Genomic DNA, 15,291 nt, shown 5'->3' on the forward strand with positions numbered 1-15,291 from the left:
ACATGTACCGACGCTAAAATGGGTGTAATTAGCTAATCCAAAAGCTTCGGTCATGCTCGGCACCAGGTTACTGGTATCTTGCATAACTTTATTATTTAAGCATTGTTCTTTTGCGTTTGTTGATTTCATTGTAAAATTGATTTCATTGTTGAAAGTCAAAAACCCTATATTAAAATTGGGGTTGCCGAGGCTGACAGGTACACGTGGGCGTCATGTGCTTTCCAGGTCACGCCGAGTTATTCTACTGTATTATAAGATATCTCCGGCAAAACTGTACTCGACAGATGGAAAGCGAGTCCAGCCAGCTGTGGCTTTGGCTTATGCCATGGCAGAATAGGATGACTGTGCGCGCACAAGAATCTCACACTTCCGTCGTCTCACTTCCATTTCGACCATGCTCACCTCCATTACCCTCGTCCGATGACCCTCCTGTCCCTGGTCACTTCCCTCCTCGCCATCTGGTCATTCATTTACTTTCTCCTCTCCTTTTGCGGTCGCTCCCAACGTCGCTCACGTCGTAGAACGTCCTTCCTGCCAACCTACTCGACACCGCCATCTCGAGTTCACAATTCAGAGTTCCACTACCAATTCGGTTTCTTTCGATATACGACAACTGTCCTTAATCAGGCGGTATTTCGAATAGGCAGAGAATGGAATGGGTTATGGAAGTGGTGGTTCGGAAGGGAGATGATGGCTGGTACCTGATGGACGACTGCCTCTGTGGGAGTTTTGATATATTACGGTTACGACATACTCCGCAATATCATGATAGGCCAGATGGTAGGAAGTGACGAGGTGCAGGACTTTCGAAGCAAGGTGGATTGGATTTATTCCACCGGCGGTCTGGCGAATCATATGGGAAACACGCAAGGACTGGTCGCCCTTATGCCTGGTGTAAATCTACCGTTGAGCGATATGGGATACTATGTTTCGGGTATCCTGGTTTGTGCGCTGGTGCATGAGGTGGGACATGCAATTGCCGACGTTGGCTGTGCCAATTCAGGAGACGGGGATATTTTTGTAGGTTTTCGTACCTGACGCGTTTCTAACTCTTCGCGAGGCGAGTTTGGGTTTGTTAAGGCCTGCTGAGAAGTTGAAGATCGTTTGTGCGGGAGTGTGGCACAATGTGGTGCTGGTCGGTATGGTGTTCTGTATGTTGTGGGGATTGTCGTGGGTGTTCCTGAGGTACCGGAGGAGCGAAGGGGTTGTTGTGTTGGATGTTCTGGACGAGTCGCCGTTGGCTGGGCACTTGGTCGTGGGCGAGACGGTGAGATGGGTCAACGCAAATTAATCAAAGGCAATCGAGAATGGGAGAATGTCATTTGGGACGAGGCTACGAAATTGGGGACGGCCAGCGGATGGTGCGTTGACGATAACAATTGGAATTTGGCCCAATCTGAAGGAATCCTGGATTGCTGCGACGTAACGCCCACAAACCCTCTTCCGCGGTCTTCAATTACGACCCAATGCACCCGATACGGAAACATGATCATGTCTCCCCCTTTACACAATCCTTTAAACCTCTCCAATCTGCACCTCGGAAGCACTCTGCTCGACAAACACAACCTGTCTCGATCCTTACATACCTCACCCACAAATCTGCATCCTCCAACTTCGCACTCTCTCAGACCGAAACATCACATAAATCGTCTCACCACTTGAACTGTACGAAGCACTCCTGCTTGGGTCGATCATACCCTCATACAGCATGCTTCCGCTTTCGCTCCCGTATATGATAGAAAGATTCCTGCCGTTCACACTATCGATCACGCTCGCGCTTGCAGTACTCAATATGGTTCCTGCGTATGGGTTGGCTGGATATCATCTCATTGTGGCAATTGAGGAGTGGAGGCCAGCAACCTTAGCATCTCCCTAGTCTATCATCTTGATGAACTAGAGGTACGGCTTTCCGGTTGGCTTAGTTGTTATGTAGAATCGGTGTCGTTCCGTGGCGATGGCCAGGTCGACATCGTGGTTGGCTAGCTAGCTGCTCATGGTTCCGGTGCTCGTACTGGCGTTGGTACCGATAATTTCCTCCTCTTTCTCCGTATTTGGCACTTTCTGTACAGTTTATCGCATAGCTGTGGGTCGTTGCCAATACCATATTTCAATGGGGATGGGTTTGTTCCGGAGGCATGTGAAGGTTTTTCAATAAATCCCCATGTTGTTTCCTCATCGAGGAGACTGGTGATCAGTTGATGTGGCCCTGGGTTTCCCTTCTCCAATGCAGAGGTTGAGTGGATGCCGAGTGGAATGAGCGCTGTGAGATGTGTAAATTGGGCAACTGTTGCTCCCAACATGTTATAAACAACAAGGATAGAATAATGTACTTTAGAGGGTGTTATTTGTAGTGTTTGTCACGTTATGACCCTATCTATGGTAGAGGATCTGCATGTTGTGGTAGCTTGCCTCAGACAGTCGTCTCGTAGATGGGAGGGTTACCTTCCAACGGCAGCTTCTGCTGCTACAGTCCATCCTTCAATAACCTTAAAAATGATTCTCGGACTTCGACCCGCCTTTCCGTAAGGATTCGAAGTTGTCGAGTACCCTTTCCTTTCGCACAGACGCGGAGCAGTCTCCAACTGCGGGCCAAACGCGTGAAGGCTTCCCTCCTGATATCCTCTAGCCGCAGATACAGCACGCCAAGGCCCACCAAAGTCAGGTAGACCCAAATCGCAGATGCCCATCCATTCACACCGAAGCGCTTCCGACAAAAATAATACCAGGCCGCATAGGTCGAAGGTACCACAGCATGAGCGGCAAAAATTTGTACTTGTGCTTTCGACTCTTCAAAGGTTTCTCGACTAGACAGAAGGCCAACTACAAGCAAAGAAGGAAGGTGTACCATAAAAGCTGCAGAAACTGAAATTAATGTTTTGTGGATAATGTAGAAAAGCGAAACGACGTCCACTCACATGGGAAGATTGCAACCATGGCAAGCGCAGACACGAATAAATGATACAAGCATTCGCACACTAGCGAGGGAACGTGCGGAGTTGCCATTGTTTCAACATCCTCATCCGTTACCTGTAGCATCTTGAGGTGTTCAGAATACGATTTCAACTTTGCGTGAGCGGTCGTCGCAATCGGATCGCTGCCATCCAACAACTTTAAGATGCTGAAAGGTGGTTGAGTCTGAGTTGCACAACGGTCGACGTCGACGGATAGCAGCTGTCAGTGTCTTGATTCTCATTAATGCTCACCTATTTATGACCTTCACATCTCGTGTCGCCGCTTCCCTTCCTAACACAATAGATCGTGCTTTAGAAGCTAGTTCAAGGGTATGCCTATGGAATACAGATGTCAGGATTCGCTCGTCACAGATGTACCGAGAGCTGTAATTTACCAGCTTGGAGCATTGATTGTTACAGACTCCAGAGACGTTTGAAGTTTCGCTGTGAGTTTCTTGACAGCCGCACGGGGTTCTTCCTTGAATTCAGCCACAAATGACGCTACATCCACGGGTTGGCCGTACCTAAGGTATGGGATTAGCTTGCATTCCGACTCATAGAGTTCCGTCCACCAACCTCACGTGTACAAATGTCCGCCAGTGGTGCTTATTCGGCTCGTACGTTATGCCAACTGGCACCACCGGCGCAACGGCGGTCGTTTCGTTGATCGCGGCAGCAAACTGAAGAGCCGCCCAAGCTGCACCGTCTTTGAGCTCAGTCAAATGCGAAGTATGATGGCTTGTTCCTACGACGAGAAAGTCGGCCGTTCATCACCATATCATGATTTGGAAGCTGTGGAGGAATGAGATCCAGAATACCTTCCGGAAAAATGGCAATGACTCCGCCCCTGGTAAAATCAATTGATTTTTAACGCAAATATGTGACTAGCGCTCGGGGTTTAGGGGCATACTTCAGCAGTGTCTCAATTGTAGCTTCGAACAAGTCTTCATTAGACTCTTTTTTCCCGGACCGGGAGTTGCGGTTAACCGGAAGGCATCCCATGGCCTGCATAAATCGCTTTACCCCGGGAGGTCCCATAAACAGTTCAGCTTTCGTCCAAAAGTGAACCTTTCAGTATGCGGGACAAGATTTATGCAGAATAAAAAGTTGTAAGATTCTACCAAGCGCTAAGAAATCCGTGCGCAAAATAGGTACCTTTCGTGGACAGCTCTGAATGAGTGCACCGATATCTGTGCAAGTCGATAAAGTCAATTCTTAGACCAAACAGTAGGTCGACATTGGGCGAAAAACGCACCAACAGCCATATTCCAGTGATTACTACAGCAGTACGTTACGCGCAAGTCGATATTGGAACAGAAGGACTTCCTGGTTAACACATGTACATCTTCAAGGTATCGGCTTCACTTACGCCGCACTGTAACACACGGAACCAAGGGTCAATAGACGCTGAGACGGCCGGTTTGTAACTAGAAGATGACTAGAATTGGCCCGTGGCATAATACTCACACAATACAGCCTCGGTCAGTAGGAAGGTTCTCGAGGCCCGTGACGAAGGTCTCACGATAATAGGTGGACATTGCAAAGTCTACCCATTTCGATATAACCCAATATACCCAATTTGCCTTGTGTTTCCCAGCCAGAAGTGTGCGGTCTCCAAGTTCACGCTTCTGTACTGGAGTTTCCATTGCAGACATTTGGCAGTGGAAACCTGAGGATCTCTCCAAGCGCGACAGTGACGTTCGCATCCAGCGTGTGATCATCCGGAGGGGGCCGTAATCAATTTTGGGGGGTCGGCTTACTCTATTTGTGTTCATGTGGCTTTGCACCCATATTCCAGTCTTTCTTCACGAGTTGAACGATAAACTTACGCAAAGGCCCAATATCGAACGGCCCAAAGCCAAACATATCAGCATCTGAAGGCAGTCAATGGAATGTTGGAGATCATAGAAGTATCCGTCAGCTATGGTTTTCGTTTAACATGGCTGTAAACTGCTTTGTGCGGCGGCTGTCACACTCTGAGCTTGGCAAAGCACAAGTACTTTCTACCTCCGGTGTTATCGCGACAAAAGCGTGCCTTTTGGCAAGTCAAGTGCAAATGTTCGTAAAATGACCCCTCTACACATTGGTTTTTTATCACCACAGATACCTTCACGGTGCGACGTGACTTTTACAGTGGCCAACGTAATGAAGAGTCCCTTCATCATTAATCGGTTGATTTTCCAACAGGAAATGGCTAAGAGCCCAGCGCCGCCTCATGCCTCACTGATGGAGATGTTTGGGCTTTGTCGGCTTCCTACCGGCAGCAGCAAATCATGCAAACCCCATCTCTTATGTGAAGCGAACTGTTGACGTTCCTACAACATTAGACCTAAAGCAATCCCTGTATCAAAAAAGTCAGTCATTGAGAGAACTGCCATGGTCTGCACTATCTTTGGGAAGTGAAATGTGCCGTCCAGCCTGGTCTGATGTCAAGTTCAACAAAAGCAACTGTCGGGGTCATTTCCAGCGTGCATTTCCTTTTGTGACATTGTTGCTCCAACTTTCCCCAGACATCCGGGTAGACTGGTTGCATCCTTACTTTTAACAACCATCATCACTCACGTGATCAGCGCAGGCATTGCCATTTGGCGTCACGTGTTACGGTCATTGACTCAGCTCTTGACGAGAACCAGGTGGATCTGTAAACTTGGTCGCCATCGCCGTCATAAGTCCAGAACTCTTGTAAGGAATACCCCAACGACTGTTGGCGTGCAACATCTACAAGGCTTTACGACGATTTGGGGACTGATAGTGCGTGATAGACGGTGAGTCGCCAACACCATCTTCACTGCCAGGGGGGAGGGAACTTGCTCAGGTCACATGGCGATATTCTTAACGTTTCCATTGGTATGCTCCTGAAACGAAGATAAAAGCAGGGCGTCCCATATTTAAATCGACGAGCCTATCCCGAAATGCTCGTCTTAATCATCGGGGACTTCCACATCCCGCACCGAGCCATTGACTTGCCGTCCAAGTTCAAAAGATTACTCGTTCCCGGAAAAATTCAACAGATTATCTGCACAGGGAACCTGACCTCTCGAGAAACACTCGACTACCTTAGAACTGTCGCATCGGATATCCTCCTCGTTAAAGGAGACATGGACGAATCTCTAACACCAACTGCACCGCTGTCCCGAGTTGTGACGCATGGACCTTTGCGTATTGGGGTAGTACACGGCCATCAGGTGATTCCATGGGGCGATGCACGCACGTTGGGAATTATGGCTCGGGAGATGGATGTGGATATTCTGGTCAGTGGCCACACGCACCGATTTGAGGCATTTGAACATGAAGGGAGGTTTTTCGTCAATCCCGGCAGCGCGACGGGCGCATTTGAATGCGTCACGACGGGGCCAACACTTGCTGCTGCGGCGACGACCGGTGAGGGCGGCGCTGTAGGGGGGTCAATCAGTAATACCACGGCTGCTACCGGGGGGACAGAAACCACGGCCAGCTTCGTGCTGATGGATATACAAGGCGCTGCAGTCGTTATGTATGTTTACCAGCTTATCAATGGGGAGGTGCGGGTGGAGAAACTGGATTATACAAAAAGACTGTATGATTAAGACTACCATTGTTGTGATTTCTGATCCTGTGCATCTCCCATGCTCAGGCCATGCTTTTACACGTGTCTCGCAAAAGATATTTGTCAACAACCAGTCCGCCGTGGCTAGATCTCCTCGATCTAGATATTCAAACAACTATATCGTTTGTTGCTTGACTCGTAGTCAACCTGTGTTTGTAAGCTTCGTATAGGAACATACTGAGAACCCATCATCTAACGCACCGTACCAGTTCCTCTTGTCGCGCCCTTCGCAGAACCCTTCCCAGCGCCAAGGTATTGGTGGAGGTCGTGCATTTCCCTAAGGTCTGAATATCGGCAATTATCCCGTACGCCTGATGCTCACACGGTCTTTCGTCCGCCCGCCCATAATAGCATGTTTAAATTCCGCAATACGATATCTTGCAATATCTTCAGCCGGTAAAGAAATACCTTGCAGTACCACAACTAAGATGCCATGCATGGAATGGCTAGGCCATGCTGTACGAGCCGAAAGAGCCAGTATATTCACTTTCATATTCCAACCGGCGTAAATCGAAGCGGATCTTTGGCACCAGATAGGGCTATTTGCCTCAAGTCCTCATCAATTCGCATGAATAAGTCACTGCGATGTCTTTACTCCGAGGTAGCTCTGAACCCAGCGCTAACCCGCCGACATCAGAGTAGTGCTCGAGTATCCGATTAAATTTTGATACGCAATCAGCCTGCTATCACTGTTTGGGAAGGAACAAGCAGTCCAGTTATTGGTCTCGCATCACATGGATTTATACCAACGTTGACGAGTGTATGGTTGAAGGAGAACCAATAAGAAGTGCGACTAACCTGTGGAAGCCGGCTGATTTAGGTGGTGCTTACTACTGTTCCTGTCCCAGCAATGACTTCCTCAAAGTCCAGAGGTAGAGTCTCATGATCCGGAATATATGCCGTGCCTTCCACCCAGTGAACAAATGCAGTCATGTCCAGTGTGACCTACTAATAAGTATAGGACAAATTTATTCATTCATGTAGCTTGACCCATAAGACTGCATCTCTCCATAACATTTGCGCTTGTCGATTTTGCTGATATTGCCAATAGCAAAAATCCCCCACCACCGCCGCTCCTGTGGTTGTCACAGCCGTGCATACGAAACTCCCCCAGCATTGCTTCCAACCTGATGCGACTCATAAGGTGGACCTGACTCCTAATTCGCAGGCGAGCATCGTCCGGCAAGAAGCCACATAGGTGCGAATAGCCGCCGTGTCTCAATTTGGAATGATGACGCACAATGAAAGTTTTGAAAACTGTCCTTGTCGGATACCCATATTCCACTTCGGCATTTTGGCATTCTGAAAACCTTCCGGTTTATCAGAACCCAATCGTAGTGAGCCAATCCTTCATCAATATGAACGTAGTTCATATCCAAAATTGTGATGATGGTGCGATCCTCGAATCATATTCCTTGAGAATTATGATATACCGACGACAATCATGAAGGGTGTGTGACGACACAGGCCTTCCGAACTCTATTTTGCTAATCTCCAGCTTGGTGGACGCTTCCCTCACCCAAGGATTCAAACAAATGCATCCAAAGCACTGTCGTCTCAAGAGGCGTCACAAGTTCAGTTGTTATCAACAGAACCAGGTAAGTTGAGGAACATTATAATGGACTTGTACCGTCTTTTTAAAGCGCTCTTCTATTCATTTGTAGGTTAGCAGACGTCAGGTTCAATGACAACACGAAACTATTGGAATCTTGGTGGAAATATCGACATCGTTGACAGAGTTCAGTATTTACCGCCTTGTCTATCTACCCAATTCGAGGCTGCTCTTTTCCTTAAATGGTCTGCTCTGCCATTGTTGAAGACGATCAGCCAATTGGTAACAGGATTAGTGACCCTAACGGGGTTCATCCTATAGCTATCAAATGGGGCCATTCGTCAGTTCGCGGCTCGGACGGTCCCAGGTGGACGGTCAGTACAGTAACCCATAAGGTTCCGGCTTGTTATGTTCGAAACTGTCGATATCATATGTCCGATAGTCGAAGGAGCATTACTGCTATTTCTCTCCGGATTGTATTCGATAAGTCTGAAAAGCTTTCATATTCGGAAGCGTCCTGCTTCGGGAAACAAAACAATTGGGTTTTGTCCTTATGACACAATTCAGCCAAAATCAGCTCATCTTACGGTTGCCATCATGCACCACTCTGAGCATCTCGAGGGCTGCCTCCTGTGACAGTGGGGAGTGGATAAGACGGCAACGATCAGCATCCATGTTCCGCAACTCTGACTTCACTGGGTTAGGTTGGCAAGAGGTGCTGGATGATAATGTGCACAAAAGTAAAGCTCCGCAGCATGTTGAAACTTCTGATTTCACATCACCGGCATGGAGGATCATGAATCTGTTGACATGTGCAGAGAGACTTTGCACACCCACTCTGGAGGCATGGTCGCAAACAGAAATCATTACCCCGACTCTGGTTCACAGCCTTGCTTTCCCATACAAGGCATTGAGGTGACACGCAAAAGATCCGGTTGTCCCTGTGATTGATTCTTCCATCAAAACATAGACAGAGATGGGAGCACTCAAACATCTGCCAGCCTGGGTCTCCTACGGGTGGCCGGATATTCGAAAGCCAGCAGACAATCCATGTGACAGTTACTTTATCTGCCTTCCATGATCCATCAGGAAGTGCATCAAGTGCGATACGTAACGGAGATGGGAGCTGCTTTCGACGATCAGCACATGCCAACCTACATAGGTCATGCGACGCTCCGGAACGTGTTCTAGCAGTGAAGATACTAGACTTCATATTCCTTTCGTACCTCAGCCAGTGCCTTAAATGTGTGACTAAATAGTCCTCACCATCAACAGTGGGAGGATAATTTGTGCTGACTGTTTGTACGGTATGGCACGGCTATAAACAGGCCTGATTGCGTCCAGGCTCGCACACATGCGCATGAATCTTTCTGCAACGGCTATATGCGAGTTCTTCTTCCCGGAATATTGGTTCAATGGCGGAAGACTTGACATGAGGCGGTTCCTTAGTAAACGACAAATGTCTTAGTCAAGAAGCTACTTTGTTAGATCAGAGTTCAGATAAACCAAACTCTAGTAAAAACTTCCTTCTTCTCGTAGATGAGTCACAACGAATTCAAAGGCGAGCGTGTCTGTCGAGTGTATCGAAATCATCCGGACCAAACACACGATGCAGAAGACGAGGCTGCGCTCACCCCGCAGCATGAGATCCGCTGGCTTACCACCTTAACCCGACGGGACGTAATGACCGGAAGCACAAATGTGCCAAGTTTAGTATTTATCCAAGGGCATGCTGGATCAGATCTGATGTGTCAATGTCAGCAATAGCTGTCGCAAACCCGCAAAGTCATCAGAACCTTATCAGCAATATGAATATGAGGAGGGTCGGATATCAAGATTGCAGTGCCTCAGACAAGCGATCTAAAGATGTTTGCAAGAGTGGTCCACATAAGAGCTTCGCCAGGATGACTCAACCTGTGTTGGCAGAGTGAATGACGAGATGGTATTATAGATGCTAGATAAAAGACCGTCAATATGCTCATCTATCAGATACTGATCGATATCCATTTGCATCAGAAAAATAACAAAGTTATCGTCATGAAATGAGCAACTTGCTTCATTTCTGAATTCGGAAGTTCCCGTTGAAGCCACGTTTGCTTACGCAATCGGCCGTCGTGTATTTCCGAGAGGCTTCGGGAATTCCCGTTGAGACACGGTTGCTTATTCAATTTGTTCTTGATGTCTGTGATAACCCGCAGCGTCAACAACCGCCAGCCGTTCTTCACCTTTTTTTCTGCTTTGGCGTCCCCCATTACACATTGGCAGATTCATCGCTGTACTCTCCATTCTGCACCAGTATATACCCGTAGTAGATTCCCCCTTAAACTTACTCTCTCTCGCTCCACATACACTTTAACAGTGACAATGCCAGGAACACCAAAAGAAAAGGTTTGTCTTATCGGCTCGGGGAACTGGTGCGTTACCGCTGTTACTGAAGTGCAATACAATGTTTGGGCTGTCTTCTCACTTTTCTTTCCTTTACTTTGCTAGGGGGTCTGCAATAGCAAAGATTGTGGGCAGAAATGTTCTCCAGAACCATGAATACGATAACGAGGTCCGCATGTGGGTTTACGAGGAAATTGTCCAGGGACAGCGACTCACAGAGCTTATAAACACACGACACGAAAATGTAAAATACCTCCCTGATGTGAAACTTCCCGAAAATATCGTCGCCGTGCCGGACCTTTTGCAATCTGTTGAAGGAGCGACACTCCTGGTCTTCGTCATTCCCCACCAATTTGTGAAAGGAGTGTGTGAACAACTCAAGGGAAAAATCCACCACAATGCTCGGGCAATATCACTCATTAAGGGTGTCGACATATCAAAAGGAGGGCTTCACCTTATCTCCGATCTGATTAAGGAGAATCTGGACATCGACGTGAGCGTTTTGATGGGCGCGAATATTGCCTCTGAAGTGGCAATGGAAAACTTTTGTGAGAGTACCATCGGTACGCAACATATGTGGTGTAGAGATTAGACTAGTTGAAGAGTACACTGACTGCCTCGTAAGTGTAGGTTGCACCGATCGCCTTAACGGGGAAGCGTTCTGGAAGATATTCCACACTCCTTATTTCCGCGTGGCTATCGTTGATGATGTCGCTGGTGTGGAGCTGTGTGGTGCTCTGAAGAACGTCGTGGCCATCGGTGCTGGGTTCATTGATGGACTCAAGATGGGCGAAAACTCGAAAGCTGCCATTATCCGGATTGGTCTTATGGAGATGAAAAAGTTTGCAAAGACATTCTACTCTGGCGTAAAGGATGAAACTTTCTTTGAAAGCTGTGGTGTCGCGGATGTGATCACCACATGTTTTGGTGGCAGAAATCGTAAGCAAGACTGGAATAATTACAATTGCAGATTTTTCTGCCGATCATTAGAGTTGAGCACTGAATATACATCGCTCGATGCCGATATTTAGGTCGTGTTGCGGAGGCCCGTGTACGGACAGGCAAGTCTTTCGAGACACTCGAAAAAGAAATGTTGAATGGGCAGAAGCTTCAAGGCACCTTGACCGCTAAGGAGGTTAATGAGATTTTGAGAACGAAGAATATGGTGGAACAGTAAGTGATCCTTCAGGCCACCGTGCTATTCCGATCGAGGGGCTTACTTCCAACTCGCGCAGATTCCCATTCTTTACCGCAGTGTACAGGATTTGCTACGAGGGTTTGCCACCAAAGTCTCTTGTCGAGGTGATTTAAAGAGTTGTATGCTGAAGGGACATCATAGCATAGGCAAGGATATCGTGATTGATAGCCAGTACTATAGAGCAGCCTTTGGCATCTAGCCCAAACGGTGACGAAACTAATAGAGTAGCAGTATCTATGTCTATCTCTCTTTGTAGATATGTGAATGTGGTGCTGCCCCTGTGGGCTTCGTCCATTTCAGCTCAACTGCGCTTGTCAACTGCTAGTGCTCCTGCAGGCTATCGGTTGTGCTCTTCTACAGAGCTTTGATTTGGGCTGTTCCGTACATTTCCTGCCGCTTGCAATGCCTCCGGTCTTCTTCCAGAAGACTACAGGTGCGGACGCTTGTACTCTGGCCACCCTTGGTCCTGTCATCATCTGTTACATAATGTAGTTTTATCTCATGGTCTTCACCAATTCAATTCTGCATTAACGCTCAACAATGCCCGTCGTCCTTCCAAGTCGCTTATTAGGTTTTTTCAGTCTTATCAATCGGTGCTGATCAGGGTCTGAGTGCGACTAGCATTTCTCGAAAACATGCAGGCCTTTGGTGACGAATCACCTGCAGCCGCCGGAGACATAGCTTCTGGTCATGGCGTCAACCTTTCTTGCCGTCCTTTTCTGACTCTGTAGGTTAGGACGTGATGCAGTGCGCATTATTCATGTCTGCAACAATGCCGCTGTGATGATAGATTTTCCTGCACTGGTGTAGCACTCTATCGTCAGCATTAGGAAAAAGACGAAATGAATCCATGCGCGCGGACTTGACGGCGGTTCCAGTCTCTGGACCTCAATGCAGCACTTTCTGGTCATCTAGTAATCGACAACTGGATCATAGCTTAATTTTCATTCATGAATGATCTTGATTGCAAACGATCGAACTTAGCTGCAAATGTATATTGGGAGGGTTTTAAGGTATTGACCGGTCTTGCATTTCATTCCACACCAGCTAGTCGTCGAATCCGTCACCAAAGAGTGTGCTAGTGGTTGCAAAGCGTCTAAAGCTTTACCCCTAGGTCAAATTTGAATGGCTGGTCTCGTTAGACCTCCTGTCAGTGTCATGACATGCAAAATACAATTCAGAGTACACAGTGAGGAAAGAGCTGTGACTAATATAAAACAAAATAACACATCCAAGAAAAGCCTCCATAGCGCTCATCAACACCCCGGCTTACAAAACATTTGCCGGAAGAAAATAATGGAGGGAATTCAAAAGACTATATCGACCAACACAGGGTAGATAGCTAGTGTCCCATCTACTACACAAAAGACCTCCCCACCGTCCCCCAACCAAGCCCAGTTTATATTCCCGCTGGCCATTCATTATCAAACGTTATGAGGCACCTTATTTTTACCTGTACAAGTCCGATACATTTCCACCTATCTCTGCTATGCATCCACCTCCATTGCATTGTCACCTCGCTCTCCTTGTTTCTCCTCCTGTCCATCCTCCACCCTAAACCACCTAGGGAGGCTCCAGCCTTTCCCATCGGTAGCTTCGACAACTTGAGACGGCTGCGACATATCACCGTTATCATCACCTTGCTTGTACCATCGCGGTAATGAGGTCGTCTCTGGCAATCCAGGACAGGAGCTTCCATTACTGCCAAATGATGATGCGGTTCCCATGGACCACACACTTGGAGCCTCCGAGGTAACGCTAGGGCAACTATTTGAGACGACGCTTTCCGAGTCGCGTCCACGGCCTTCCAGCATTTTCTCTAGGACAGTTTGCTGATACAAAAAGGCCTCAAAAGTGGATGTCGTTGACGAAGAAGACATGGATGACAGAGATGCACTGGAAGAGACAGAGCACATGCTTGCGCGATGGTGTAATGGTGATACGGGAGGGTGAGGTGGGAAGTAGTTGTGGTCACTTTGCGCAGGGGCAATTTGTAGGTGATACGGTTGAACGCGATGCTGATGAGGGTGATGCGGATTCCGCACACCTAACAGAGGATCCGCACGCTTCTTTCGTACGGCGCCAGATCTCCCCAAGTTGGTATGTCCCTGTGCCGACGTAACCAAGACGGTAGGTCCTGTGGTGGCGATGATATTTGGTGACGAGATCCGCGTGCTCGATCCAGTCGAGCGCAACGAGGCGGCATCGCTAATCGGTGAGCTCGTGTACGACATTGGTCGAGGATGTCCAGCCTGGGGTATGAATGACGCATCTGCTGGAGATGCCGGGGAATGCACGTGGTGTGAAGAGAGACTTGGGAGATAAGGAGAGATGTTGTTCCAGGACATGCCTAGGGGGAGCGCTGCTGGTACTGGTGATGGCAGAGGTGATACAACGGCTGTTGCGGACGCTGCCGGTGCGATAGGAGCAGTGGGGGTATTTGGTGACAGAAATATCGGGTTCAGAGTGGAAGATGGAGTGGAATGGGAGGTAGAACTAGACGTTGAAGATCGTGATAGGCGTTGATGTGGTGTGTGCAGAGGCGGCGCTGCCGCGTCGTTGATCGGCGTGCTTGTTACAGCTTGCTCCTCCAACCAGCGGGCAAACTTTTGCATCGCTGTGACCCATTCAACGTATTCTGCTTCTGGAACGTACAAATCAAAGGAAATACCAGCCAAAAACCCCATTTCGATTCCATTGAGTTCATCCAGGGGCATCTGCGCGACCTTTGCCCACCAACGATTTGAGTACCGCGAGTCGTCAAGAAACTTGTTCGCAGCCGCGAGAGCTGCGACTAGCACTCCAAATTCTGACGTTGAATCTCCCGATACAGCGCGCTGACCTTCCGACACGACATTTCCAGGCTCCATGTGCATTTCGACGTGATTGTCCACCATCATTGCTCCGCCGGCTCGTTCTCTCTTTCGATGCAGAAATCTTTCCACGTACTTGAGAGCCACTAGAATGACAGGCAAACTCAATTTTGAGCCAGAAATAAGCCGTTGTGCAAAGACAGACAGGGCCGCTGGTGGCCGACCGGCCGGAGTTGATTGCGTTTGCTTGGCGACAGTGAGCCATTGTGAAGGGTGTTCTGGCAACAGAAAGGAGTCTGGAGGAAGGGAGAGGTGGTGGACCATGACGTGAACGACGGTAGCGACGAGACGGGAAACACGAGCGTAAGAGGATTTTGAGCTGTTGGTAGTTTTGCTAGTTCGTAAGGATGGTGGTCGCTTCCTGTCCGCTCCATGAGGGGAAGAAGGAAGCAGGCCTTTTGAGGCCATGTAAGTGTTTTCAGTGTGTTATACTAAACGTAAGCGAGAAACAAATGTACAATGTCATGTTCATTAGCCCAAATGAACGTTAAAAAAAAAAACGACGACGACGACGACGACGACGAACGTCTTGATTTTCCAGGCAAGAAATTCCCAGGCAATGGGCTGCGAAGGAATACAATGCAAAGGACTATAACCATATATGGTTATATGGGAGGGGTCACAAAAGTTTGCGAGAATTCCAAGATAATTTCCTTTTATAGTAATATTTCATTATAATTTGTAACGAAATATCACGTGTGGTCGTTCTCAAAAGAAGCAATCGCTGGCACATGGGCCATGGGTTC

The 15,291-nt window shown here is 48.1% G+C and overlaps 6 protein-coding genes across 6 annotated transcripts; 3 read left to right on the forward strand and 3 right to left on the reverse strand.

Moving 5' to 3' along the window:
* Nucleotides 1–420: 420 nt before the first annotated feature.
* SPPG_08026 (uncharacterized protein) lies at nt 421–1,291 on the forward strand (the record flags this gene model as incomplete). The annotated part of the gene is made up of 3 exons (XM_016756178.1): nt 421–697; nt 773–963; nt 1,025–1,291. The coding sequence occupies 3 exons, from the start codon at nt 421–423 to the stop codon at nt 1,289–1,291; spliced, it is 735 nt and encodes a 244-aa protein (XP_016604472.1).
* A 979-nt stretch (nt 1,292–2,270) lies between these two features.
* SPPG_08027 (1-acylglycerol-3-phosphate O-acyltransferase) lies at nt 2,271–4,661 on the reverse strand. The gene is made up of 11 exons (XM_016756179.1): nt 4,419–4,661; nt 4,321–4,326; nt 4,207–4,229; nt 4,107–4,141; nt 3,862–4,019; nt 3,770–3,798; nt 3,528–3,696; nt 3,347–3,475; nt 3,204–3,287; nt 2,916–3,118; nt 2,271–2,853 (listed from the first exon to the last, which is right to left on the reverse strand). Exons 1-11 carry the CDS (start codon nt 4,655–4,657, stop codon nt 2,465–2,467), a joined length of 1,464 nt encoding a protein of 487 aa, XP_016604473.1. The 5' UTR covers nt 4,658–4,661; the 3' UTR covers nt 2,271–2,464.
* Nucleotides 4,662–5,511: 850 nt separating this feature from the next.
* On the forward strand, nt 5,512–6,814 carry SPPG_08028 (MJ0936 family phosphodiesterase). Its single transcript, XM_016756180.1, has 3 exons — nt 5,512–5,716; nt 5,818–6,692; nt 6,747–6,814. Exon 2 carries the CDS (start codon nt 5,864–5,866, stop codon nt 6,515–6,517), a length of 654 nt encoding a protein of 217 aa, XP_016604474.1. The 5' UTR covers nt 5,512–5,716; nt 5,818–5,863; the 3' UTR covers nt 6,518–6,692; nt 6,747–6,814.
* Nucleotides 6,815–8,024: 1,210 nt separating this feature from the next.
* SPPG_09518 (uncharacterized protein) lies at nt 8,025–9,940 on the reverse strand. Its single transcript, XM_016757690.1, has 2 exons — nt 8,677–9,940; nt 8,025–8,606 (listed from the first exon to the last, which is right to left on the reverse strand). Exon 1 carries the CDS (start codon nt 9,300–9,302, stop codon nt 8,868–8,870), a length of 435 nt encoding a protein of 144 aa, XP_016604475.1. The 5' UTR covers nt 9,303–9,940; the 3' UTR covers nt 8,025–8,606; nt 8,677–8,867.
* On the forward strand, nt 9,715–12,053 carry SPPG_08029 (glycerol-3-phosphate dehydrogenase (NAD(+))). Its single transcript, XM_016756181.1, has 5 exons — nt 9,715–10,503; nt 10,580–11,037; nt 11,105–11,413; nt 11,506–11,647; nt 11,710–12,053. The coding sequence occupies exons 1-5, from the start codon at nt 10,268–10,270 to the stop codon at nt 11,783–11,785; spliced, it is 1,221 nt and encodes a 406-aa protein (XP_016604476.1). The 5' UTR covers nt 9,715–10,267; the 3' UTR covers nt 11,786–12,053.
* A 769-nt stretch (nt 12,054–12,822) lies between these two features.
* On the reverse strand, nt 12,823–15,090 carry SPPG_08030 (uncharacterized protein). Its single transcript, XM_016756182.1, has one exon. The coding sequence runs from the start codon at nt 14,951–14,953 to the stop codon at nt 13,160–13,162; it is 1,794 nt and encodes a 597-aa protein (XP_016604477.1). The 5' UTR covers nt 14,954–15,090; the 3' UTR covers nt 12,823–13,159.
* Between the last annotated feature and the right edge of the window lie 201 nt (nt 15,091–15,291).

Source organism: Spizellomyces punctatus, assembly GCF_000182565.1.
Source record: "Spizellomyces punctatus DAOM BR117 chromosome Unknown supercont1.19, whole genome shotgun sequence".
In the NCBI taxonomy this organism is placed as follows: domain Eukaryota; kingdom Fungi; phylum Chytridiomycota; class Chytridiomycetes; order Spizellomycetales; family Spizellomycetaceae; genus Spizellomyces; species Spizellomyces punctatus.

Bases quoted from the DNA above. Each gene is read 5' to 3' on its own strand.
- SPPG_08029 (XM_016756181.1), top strand. From the start codon at position 10,268: ATGTCTGTGATAACCCGCAGCGTCAACAACCGCCAGCCGTTCTTCACC. The intron at 11,414-11,505 runs GTAAGCAAGACT...GCCGATATTTAG, and splicing joins ATGTTTTGGTGGCAGAAATC to GTCGTGTTGCGGAGGCCCGT. The intron at 11,648-11,709 runs GTAAGTGATCCT...CAACTCGCGCAG, and splicing joins ACGAAGAATATGGTGGAACA to ATTCCCATTCTTTACCGCAG.
- SPPG_08027 (XM_016756179.1), bottom strand. From the start codon at position 4,657: ATGCGAACGTCACTGTCGCGCTTGGAGAGATCCTCAGGTTTCCACTGC. The intron at 3,697-3,769 runs GTATTCTGGATC...TTCTCGTCGTAG, and splicing joins CATTGCCATTTTTCCGGAAG to GAACAAGCCATCATACTTCG. The intron at 3,119-3,203 runs GTGAGCATTAAT...ACCACCTTTCAG, and splicing joins GATGTGAAGGTCATAAATAG to CATCTTAAAGTTGTTGGATG.
- SPPG_08030 (XM_016756182.1), bottom strand. From the start codon at position 14,953: ATGGCCTCAAAAGGCCTGCTTCCTTCTTCCCCTCATGGAGCGGACAGG.
- SPPG_09518 (XM_016757690.1), bottom strand. From the start codon at position 9,302: ATGAAGTCTAGTATCTTCACTGCTAGAACACGTTCCGGAGCGTCGCAT.
- SPPG_08028 (XM_016756180.1), top strand. From the start codon at position 5,864: ATGCTCGTCTTAATCATCGGGGACTTCCACATCCCGCACCGAGCCATT.